Genomic DNA, 11,104 nt, shown 5'->3' with positions numbered 1-11,104 from the left:
AGAAAGGCACCATCCACATTTATCTTAACTAAAGAACCCTGTGCAGGTTGCCATCATTCTATCCCCTGTGACCGGTTAATCTCAGAAGATGCTTGAGCTTTTTTAAACTCATCTAGCCAAGTCATGGCACTTAGGAAAAGATCAGCAGCTGGTCTTGAGGTATTGTCCCATAACATACTATTTATGTTCTTCCATATCGACCAAATACCCATCAGAAGCCTCTTAAACACCTCAGCTTGCAAGTGTAAAGCTCTTTCTAACATCCATTCCTTAAAAACTACATTAGGTAGAAAGGAATTCTGAAGATGAAAAGGAGGAGTAGAGAAGAATTCAACAGCAACCGGACACTTACAAAAGAGATGCGCAGTGTCTTCTAATGGATGCCTACACAACAAGCATCTTGAGTCTCCCTCATAGCCCTTTGTAAGAAGCCGGTCTCTTATAGGTAACAAGTTGTTACGTACATGCCCTCCAAACACATATTTGGACTTTCCCAGGCACCTTGGCTTTCCAAAGTCTTCTCCAAAGTTCATTACACGAATCCCCATTCGATGTAGTAGCCAACACATCACCTAGTACATGCTCCCTGGCCACCCAGTAGGCTGTCTTAACTGTAAAAAGACCCCTAGGTTCTGATCTCCAATACAATCTGTCCCTAACAGGACGTCGAGCTAGAGGAATAGATAAAATGTGTTCAACCATCTCAGGGGGGGGAAAGAGTACTCACTGAGGCAATATATGATCCAAGAACGCTCATTGGAGTTAATTAAATCAGCAACTTTTTCAACCCGGCAATTTGGAGGTCTTTGAATTTGGTACTGTGGACAGTTAGGGATCTAATCATCATGCCACACATTTATGCTTACTCCATTCCCCACTCTCCATTTAACCCCTGCTTTGAGCACCGGTCTCCCTGCAAGAATACTCCTCCAAGAGAAAGAAGGGGAATCTCCTAATTCTGCATTCCAGAAGGAACAATTTGGAAAATATTTTGCCTTATACAATCTCGCAATGAGAAATTGAGGATTTGAAATAATCCTCCAGCCTTGTTTTGCTAGCATGGCAAGATTGTAAGCATATAAACTTTTGAAGCCCATTCCTCCCTCTTTTTTTGTTAGGAATAATCTGTCCCAACTCCTCCAATGAATCTTTTTCTTGTCATCAATATCACCTCAGAAGAAAGAGGCACAAAGTTGGTGAATGTCATCACATAGACCTTTAGGTAACAAGTAACAATTCATGGCATATTGTGGCATAGTTTGAGCCACAACTTTAATAAGTATTTCCTTACCTGCACTGCTTAAGATCTTTGACTTCCAATTAACCAGCTTCTTCGTCAACTTCTCTTTGATGTACTGAAACTTTTCGGTCTTGGATTTGCCTACACGCAGCGGTAAACCCAAGTATCTATCATGCTCTTCTACTCTCTGTATTGCAAGAATAGTTGCCATGCTAATTTGCATAGCAATAGGCACATTTCTGCTAAAAACCACACTACTTTTCTGAAAATTAATCTTCTATCTCGAAGCTTTTTCATAGATATTGACAATTTCACAAATAGTCTAACATTCGTGAATCGTTGCAGCTCCAAAAAGAAAACTATCATCCGCGAAGAACAAATGATGTAGTGTAGGGCTTCAGGACACATCTTTAAACCTTAAATAGCACCTGCATCAACTACTTGAGAAAGAAGAGCTGAAAGCCCTTCAGCACATAAGATGAATAGGTATGGAGAGAGTGGATCACCCTGCCTTATCCCATGAGTCGGAGTAATTATCTCAGTTTGTTCACCATTAACCAGGATGGCATAGGTAACAGACTCCACACATTTCATAATTATATTGATCCACCTCACATCAAAACCCAACTTGGTTAACATAGTTCGCAAGGAGGTCCATTCTAGCCGGTCATATGCTTTTGAGATGTCTAACTTGAGAGAGAAGAAGCCTTCATTTTGGAGTCCGCAGTTTATACATAAAGTGTGCAGCCTCAGTTGCAACCAAAGTGTTGTCTGATATCAATCGTCCTGGGACATACGCACTTTGTAGGGGAGAAATAATCTCAGCTAACCACTTCTTTAACCTGTTGGCAATGACCTTGGAACTTATTCTGTACAGAACATTACAAAGTGCAATAGGTCTAAAATGAGAGGCAACAGTGGGATTCTTGACTTTCGGAATAAGGCAAAGATGAGTGAAGTTGGAAGCTGCCCAAATATCTCCTTTTTCCAAAAAATTTTGAATTGCAACACAAACATCAAAACCAACAATATGCCAATATTTTTGATAGAAGAAAGGAGACATACCATCAGGCCCCGGGCTTTTAGAAGGATGCATTTGAAATAATGCATGCTTAATTTCATCATCTGTATAGGGCTGCAGTAAATCATCATTCATATGAGGTAACACTTTCATTGGGGTGGCGCAAAAAATAGTGGAGAGTGCACTATCATCCGTTCCCTCAGTGAAAAAAACAGTTTTATAATAATCAACCAACATGCCTTGAACAACAGTAGGATCAGTTTGCCAAATACCCACATCATTCACAAGCCCTCTGATGCAATTTTTACACCTCCTGTTAGTGGCCTTTCGATGAAAGAAAGCCGAGTTTCTGTCACCCTCCTTTAGCCAGACCGCCCTAGATCGTTGTCTCCAATATTTTTCTTGCTGAGAAAGCAATTGACTGTGTCTTACATGAAGGAGACGTTGCTCCTCATACTATTCTGGAGCAAAAGGTTGCCGCATTATATCCGCCAATTTCTCCTGAATCTCCCTCAATTCCACTTTCTGCCTCTCAAACTCAGTGGTGTGCCACTTCATAAGTTGTTTTCCAGTGGTCAAAATCTTTCGACCAACCTGCTGTAGCATGTTGCCTACCATAGGGATTGCCCAATTCTTTAGAATAATGTCAGAACATTGTTCATTTTCGTGCCATATCTCCTCAAATCTGAATCTGCGCCAAGGTGTTTTAAACCTATTTCTATCAGTTCTCAGTTCCACTACAATGGGACAATGGTTTGATTCATTGGGTGGCAACACCACCGTTTTGCTATTAGGAAACATGGTTCGAAAGGAAACTGACTGAAAGCTTCTATCCAGCCTTTCCTTGGTAAACTTGTTGGACCAAGTATACCTACTACCCAAGAAACCCATGTCGATGAAGCCACAGTCAATCATCGTTGTCGGAATGCCGCCATAGGAGCAACAGCATGAGGGGGACCTCCGGATTTGTCTGCTAGACACATAACCTCGTTGAAGTCACCTACCATGAGCCAAGGTAGATGACAAACTTCTGCAGCTAGGGCACGAATTAAGTCCCAAGTTCTGCTACGTTCACCTCTGGCTGCAAAGCCATACAATCCTGTGAAGCGATACTTCTCCTGTTTACCCGGATCACTAATCTCAACATCTATATGATGAGGGGATTTCGTTCTGAGATCAACATGAATTTCACTACTCCAAAGCAGCGCCAATCCCTGGGATCCATCCTCATGAGGGTAGCATATATGTCCTGCAAAACCAAGCCTGTTCGCAAGAGAGGCAATATGAGATGGCTGAGCAAGGGTCTTCGCCAAAATGATCAGATTTGGCTTCTTTAATTGAACCAGATCAATAAGGGCTCGTTGGGTCTCGTTGCACACAACACCCCTGCAATTCCATACTAAAACATTGCCTTGCAACATAGTACAAGGTTGGATGAGAAGCAGGTTCACTGTAGGAATGAAACACCAGGAACCCTAGCGCCGCCTTAGACTAGAGAAAAATCTCTCTTTTTGCTGTGCCTCTTGTTTTGCTCAAACAATAATTAGGATTAATCAAAAAGTTGCATGTAATTAGGAATATATAATAGGATTCATTTCAAAAGGAGTATAAATGATTAATCAAAAAGTCAAAGGTCAAGAATTTAGGAAGCAGAGCAAAATTGAAAAAGGAAATTGGATTTCCATGACTCTAAAAAGATTCATTGAAGATCGAAATTAAAGGATGAATCTTATCTCTTTAGTTTATATATGACTTATGAACTTTGTAGCAGATGAAATTACGAACTTAGACCATACTTCTCTCAACGGAATTGTTTGGTGTACTTGTCTCTCTATTTCTATGTCCCCAAAATTTTTTTGAAATCTGCTGGGAGGAATCTATCCTCATAATTTTGTGTTCTTCAAATTCCTTCACTTTGAATATGAGAGTGCAATTAAAATCTTCTTATAATAAAATAAGGAATTAAGAACTTAAACTACGTACTTTGATAATAAACAAGATGTAGGTTTCTGTCTTCTCCTCTCAACTACAAAGTACAAGAAAAAATTTCAACTAAAGCAACCAAGAAATACCTAATGTCGACTGCAATCAGTAGGATAAATGAAAACAATCAGGATTTGGCACATTAGGGAGCTAATTTTCGGCAGATTTGGCTTAGATCACAGTAGGGAGCTAATTTTCTAGGGATTTGGCTTAGATCACAGTACAAAGACTTTCATGAAGATACAGGAAAGTATGAGACAGTACTCAGCTTGTGAATAACTCTAGATTATGCCAAAGCTGAGTTACTAGGGATTAATCGGCAGAATGGTTCTCTCGTATGAGCTCTCTGAAAAGACGGCTTTACCGGATATTTATTAAAACATATAGGCACAGGTTAGGAAGAGTGGAGACGTGGACTGCTGAAGTGAGTCTTCAACTTTTGAACCACATCGAGAACTTGTGAATCGCATTCTTCGCCAACTTCTACCTCGTCGGTTTATTAATGGCTGTGTAACTGTATTACTTGATTTCAAATGGGAAAGGAACTATGGCAGTTGGTCATTAATATTTGGGTTTGGATGTACAGAGAAGTTGGTGACATGGGGCACTCCCAGTCCCGGTCAGTACTAAAGGCCATTCAATCATGTGGATAAAAATCTGCCAGCAATGAGTATATTTTTTTTTTCATAGAATATTTTTTTTTAATCAATCGATCAATTATTGTCATATATAATCATCACAAGTCAGAATAGACCGTTACATACCATTCTTCTGCCATTTAAAGGCATAGACAGACAAAAAGATAATAGTAATACCCACAGTGGTACATAATAATAGACTCACTCATTATACAATCAAATACGTAGAGGTAATGGGGATCCTCCATTTGTACTATGCAGGAAGCGCTAGAGATCTAAGTTCTTAATATAAGGAAATTTATTGTAATTAGACAAAAAGCTAAAAACATAGAGTTGGACCAAGGGCAAAAGCCCTAGCCCAAGAAGAGGCAGCCCAAGAAAAGAGGATTGCCTTGACCCAAGCCCACACTCCATCTTCCTCACCCAATGGTCATCACGCCCTACGCTGCAACCCCCACGTCGAGCTGCGCTGCTATGCACCAGCTTCACCGCTAAGCCGTGCCCTCCGATCTAGCACCCGCACCGCAGCCAAGTATCTCTGAATCCCTGGTCTTAGAGGTCCCTCGACGAGGCACTCCCTCCTATACAAACCACCACCATGCTCAAGACATCGTCCAGTGCTCGTCGGCTAAACCATCCAATCCAAACCCCGAGCCAAACCCCTTGCCAAGAAGCTCTTAGGCCTCTAGTATTTAATTTCCTGTCTGGCAGCAGCCTCTAGCCGACGAGGAGAGCCAATGCCGACCATGAGCACCGCTGGACAGGGAGAAAATTGCAAACCCTAGACCAAGAACAGTCTGAGTTTTGTGGAGTTCTTCTTGAAAGGACGCTAGATTTTAATTTGCTACAGAGAAGATAGAGGAAATTGGCATGATTTGGTTTTTATTGTTGTTTTTCACTATGAAAGGGTAAGTCTTCCACTTATGACTCATATGATTTGCTAATTTCTAGTTGTACTCATTCCTTGTGGAGGCTGACTGCTCTGAGGCTATTAGACTAATGAACTCCTTTGAGACAAATTGGTCTAAGGAGGGGCCAGTGGCGACTTTGGGCCTGGGCGGCCTGGGCGAAGCAAGCTCAGGCATAGGGCCTCAGATTTCAGGGGCCTCAAAAAGAAATTTTATGTTGGCTTGCAATAAAAAAAAAGTAAAGAAACAGAACGCTTAGGCGCACTATGATCAGGACACCCTTCAACCCCATCAATTATCCTTCAAGCCCAATTAGTTATGTTAGTCCATCAGTAGATTGTAGGCCTAGTCCTATTTCCTTTTGTGGTCATGTGGCACGTGTTGGTCACCTGTAATGCTAAGGACACCTTCCTCTAATTTATATCTTCTGTTCTATTGCCATTGAGGCTTAGGAAGGAAATGAATTGCTTTTGATATTTGCCTTTTCTTTCTTTCTTTCATTTCCTTTACTTTTACTGTATGCGCTCCATCAACTGGTAATCAGAGCCATGACGATCAAAGGCAACCAACCCTAAATGCCCTATGTTCCCTTCTCCTCTGCACTTGTCAATCCACCACCACCATCGCTCACATATGCTCAACCATCCTCCTCTTCCTAACTCCCCAATACCTCTTCACCTCCTCCTGAGTTTTCAGACTTCCAACACTCTAGAATTTCTGCAAAACCAAAATGAAGAGCTGAACTTGTCCATGGAAACACTCACCTAAAACAAAAATCAAATTTCAGCTCAACTTGCTGCTCTCCAAAACAGCACTCCTTCAAAACCGCCAACTCCCTCGTCCACCACCCACATCACCATATCTTCACCCCACATCTTTAGGGATTCAATTATATAATTTGTTGGGCCTCGAAAAAATGTTCACCTTGAGCCTCCCCAAAGTCACAGGGCCGGCTTTGGGAGGGACCAATCAGTGAAGACATTAAAATGCTCATGCATGTATCTGGTGTAGAGACAGTAATCTTCCAACCCGGTGAATGCAACTTTCCAGCTCATTGTGTTATTTCCTCTAAGTGAGCTATCTCTCTTTACTTGTATTGAGGATGGCCGGAATGGCTTATGGAATAGGTTAATAACTTAAAACGGATTCCAATGTTTGTAATTTTTCTTATCATCAATGAATGATTATATTTAAAAAAGATGTACTCATTTTCACATAAACAAGCAATTATGGCTCGTCAAATTCTTATTCTTAATTAGTTATTTTACATGATTAGCAGTCATGTACAAAGGATCCCAATAATTGAAGTCTTTTTTCTTTTTTAGATTATGATTGGTTTAACAATTCTGAAGTCTTATTTTAATAAATTATGACCAGATGCCTCTTATACAAATTTCTCTCAAGTCTCTTTTTATTCATTATGTTCAGTTTGCCTAAAAACTTCTCTTAAATAAATAGGAAAACTATAGTATTTGTTGATTACTAGCTAGCAACTAATAATTATGATATTTAAGTTGGGATGCGTACGTCCCTCGACTTTTACTAGCTAGACAACTCAACAACCAACTCTTATAAGTTGTAAGTCGTACGAACTTTAGCTACAATGCTATAGAGAAAGCTAGTGCACTGCATTTTGTATCTGAAAACTTATTATTTCAGTTCAAGTACGTGAATTTGTAGCATTCAAATGTATCTCTATTAGGCTATTACTATCAGTTTCTAATAATTAACACTTTCACATTGGGGTTAGGGCTGTAAATTGGCTCTATCCCAATTGACTTCGGATTCAAATTTGCTCACCATTTTTATTTTGTGGTGATATCACCACTAAATTAAAACTTGTCACGTTAAAATTTTTTTTTTAATAAAATATCATGATTAACTATAATTATATTTTACAACACATGACAGTTTTATATTAAGTGATAGTATCACCATCAAAGTATTAGTGGTGAGCAAATTTGAATCCATTGACTTCAACTCATGTTCATCTCGTTTGAGCCCATCTTTAAAAGAAAAAGAAAATTATTAAAAGAAAACACATTAATTACAAGGACATACTTCAAAAATCTAATCACCTGCTGCCTACAAGTATCAACTCTACATACTATTTCTCCGTTCTGCACCACCTTGAAACATGAAAACGTAAACACTACCATATATGTATAAACCAGTAAGTAGTACGATCACTAATCAAAGAAGGAAGGTTAACCATCACAGTCACTTTCATTTTGGATTGGTTTAAGTACTACGCTGTAAAAGGAATAGTAACATCTTCATATTATTGTCAAACCAACAGCTAGTTAAAAGCGTGCATATATAAAACCATAACACTATCAAACATAAGACATAAGGTCTCGTTTGGTTGCTGGAAAGAAAATTAATTTCTTGGTCTTTCCCATTAGCATGGGAGAGTAAATTTACCATTAATTTCCCTACCAATGTTTGGCAACACCAAGAAAGTAATCAGAAAATGTATTTTACTTTCCTTTCCGATGTTTGGATTGTGCATGAATATGAAAGTATGTAACATCAATTTTTCAATAATGTTCTTATTATTAAAACACAAACAATTCAAGATCGATTAAAAAGTTTCTTTCTTGCCAAACCCCTTTAAAAAAAAAAAAAAACAGTTTCTTGGATAATTTGGTAATAACACCATTCAAATAATTTTTAGAGTAAGCAATTAATGCAAGGATTAAAAAGTTTCTTGAATAATTTGGTAATAACAAACATTAAAATAATTTTTAGAGTAAGCAATTAATGTGCAATTAATGCGGGAAAAGTATGAGGGAAAATGAATCCCATGGGGTGTGGGAGGATCCATTTTCTCCCATTTTCCCTTAATGCAGGAAAGTTGTTCATTTCCTTGGGTTTGCCAAACACAGGAAAAGAAAATGTTTTCCTTCCTAACCTTTCCATTCCGCGAACCAAACGAGGCCTAAGGTCCTAATAAACGATAGCTATTAGACTGATTCGATGATAAAAGCCTTACCTATTACCCCCATTTACCAATAGCTTAGGGTGCAAGAATGATGAGAAAAACATATCACAACTAAAGATCTAGAATATGAAGTTAAAAGCTCTGATGTATGAAAATCCAGAGATGAAGGGAATTACATGAACAAAGACAAAAATAAAAAAATACACTACTAGAAAATGAGCCAATAACGACACCCCTATTAGACACACTTTTGTAATGGTATCCTTTGATAGAGCAAATGCCACACCCTTTTTTATTTTCAGTTTCATTTGTTTAATAGATACAAATAGGGAGGTTCTATTCATACCTCCAAAATTGGTATTTAGACCTCCCCACTTAATAGACCTCCAACTTACTTTCACAAATAATCAATATGATATCTACACCTCCTTAATTTTCCCATAATACCCATCGTCCAATAATATCAATAAAAACTTTTTTTTTTTAGAGTGTTCTATTTATATACCTCCAAAATCGGTAGTTAGACCTCCATCAATTTTTGAACATTTCACAATATTAATTTCCTCTTGATACAACTAAGCCAATTCATTTCTTCAACTTCCTAAGATTCCCTCGTTTCATACATTTGCTCGATGGGAACAATATGCTCCAATGGATGAGTATGATTTTAAGAGAAAGTGGTCTGTTGGTGTTTTGGTTAGAGAATATTGCATATCCGAAATTGACTGGAGGAACTACAAAGTAAGGAACTGGTCTGTTGATTTCTCTGCTGCTTGGTAAGGATGAAGACCATAACAAAAAAAAAAAGTTAAAAATGGCATGAGGATGACCATTTGTTGATTTCATAGCTCTAAAAGGAAAAAGACTTTTTATATATATTTTTTTTCTTTCTCTTTTGTGTCTTTATTGGTAATTTAACATGAGTTGACAAAGTCAACTATCTCTTGAAAAAGAAAGAGGTCCAAATACTAATTTTGTAGATATGAATAGAAACTCCCATACAAATAACTCTGACAAGTGAGATGATAGAATTGGTATATGAGAATGTATGACTTTATTAGATACCAATATCAGTATGTATATTAAAAAAATATAGAGTCAATAACATTTAAATATATATATATATATATATATATATATAAATTGATAGATCACACCCTTAATCGTATGTTTTGTTTACACACTGTTATTACAAACGTGTCTTTCCCACTGAAAATAATATTAATACTCACATTTTTATTTTTATTATTATTTTTCCATCGAAACCCACATTTATTTGATTAGCTCTTCTTGTTAATGAAAAACTAATTAATGTATTGTTAAACCAAAAATGTTTATTTAATGTTAATCTAATATATATCCATGTTTAACAAAAAGTTTGTTTAATGTTTATCTAATATATATCCACCGAAAGATGTACAATCCCTTTAGGTTACTAACTTTAGATATATGTAGTGGGTTATAGAGAAAAATCTTTTGCATGAGAGATTTATCTGTACAATGCTTCAAGTCTTTCATCCTAAACCAAATAACAGATCTATCACTCTTGATTTACAAGTTGGCTAGCTGTAATCTCCTTCATCACCAAGTATTACAACCATGTAAATTCAATCTTGATTTTTTTTTATCTTCAGATATAATCGATAATCATATAGATGTTAATCGAATTATTGTCTACATATTAGTTTGAGATTTAGCGGCATCAGACTGGCTTGCATGATCGATCATCCAGGGTGGGTTGATGTCAGATTTCTTTCTCCCTTTCCTATTTTCATATGTTGTGACCTTAATTGTGAATGAAAATGGATTGCAGATCTTGTGTGAATACTATGAGGAGAAAGACAGAGAAAGAGAGAGAAAAAGAAGAGGAAAGAGTGATGATTTGGTGTTTGAAGACGGCGGCGAGTTATTGCCGGACTTTAGAAATCGTATTACAGTATAACTAAGCAAAGGAAAAAAAAATACTGAGTATAATACAAAACCACCTTCCTATATAATTAAGTAAAAAGAATAAAAGAAATATACATTATAATACGTTTGAAGAGAAAACAATATATTCTATAAAATATATATATATATATATATATATATATATAAAGAACACAACAAATTAAAATTAAAAAGAAATTAAAATCAAGATTAATGGCAGTTTGAAAAAGAAAGAGTAAAATAAATAAATAAATAAATGAGGTGACTCTAAAAAAAAAACATAGCTACTGATAACTTAACCATATCTTTTAGTTAGTGGAACTTGCGATAGAAAATACTCTTTTTTATTCCTTGACTGCACTGTACCTAATGAGTTTTAGATATCCTTATTTGTATCATTTTTTTTTTTTTGAATCAATGAACAAACTTCATGGATAGCCC

The 11,104-nt window shown here is 37.1% G+C and overlaps 1 protein-coding gene across 1 annotated transcript; it reads right to left on the bottom strand.

The window, feature by feature from the left end:
- Nucleotides 1-2,717: 2,717 nt before the first annotated feature.
- LOC112181442 lies at nucleotides 2,718-3,176 on the bottom strand. The gene has a single exon (XM_024319781.1). The coding sequence runs from the start codon at nucleotides 3,174-3,176 to the stop codon at nucleotides 2,718-2,720; it is 459 nt and encodes a 152-aa protein (XP_024175549.1).
- Nucleotides 3,177-11,104: the final 7,928 nt, after the last annotated feature.

Source organism: Rosa chinensis, unplaced genomic scaffold (genome assembly GCF_002994745.2).
Source record: "Rosa chinensis cultivar Old Blush unplaced genomic scaffold, RchiOBHm-V2 RchiOBHmChr0c45, whole genome shotgun sequence".
NCBI lineage: Eukaryota > Viridiplantae > Streptophyta > Magnoliopsida > Rosales > Rosaceae > Rosa > Rosa chinensis.
Note: the sequence above shows the minus strand (reverse complement) of the source record. Positions and strands in the feature narration are given on the sequence as shown.

What these genes read in the sequence shown, in the direction of transcription:
- LOC112181442 (XM_024319781.1), bottom strand. Translation starts at nt 3,176, where the DNA reads ATGATTGACTGTGGCTTCATCGACATGGGTTTCTTGGGTAGTAGGTAT.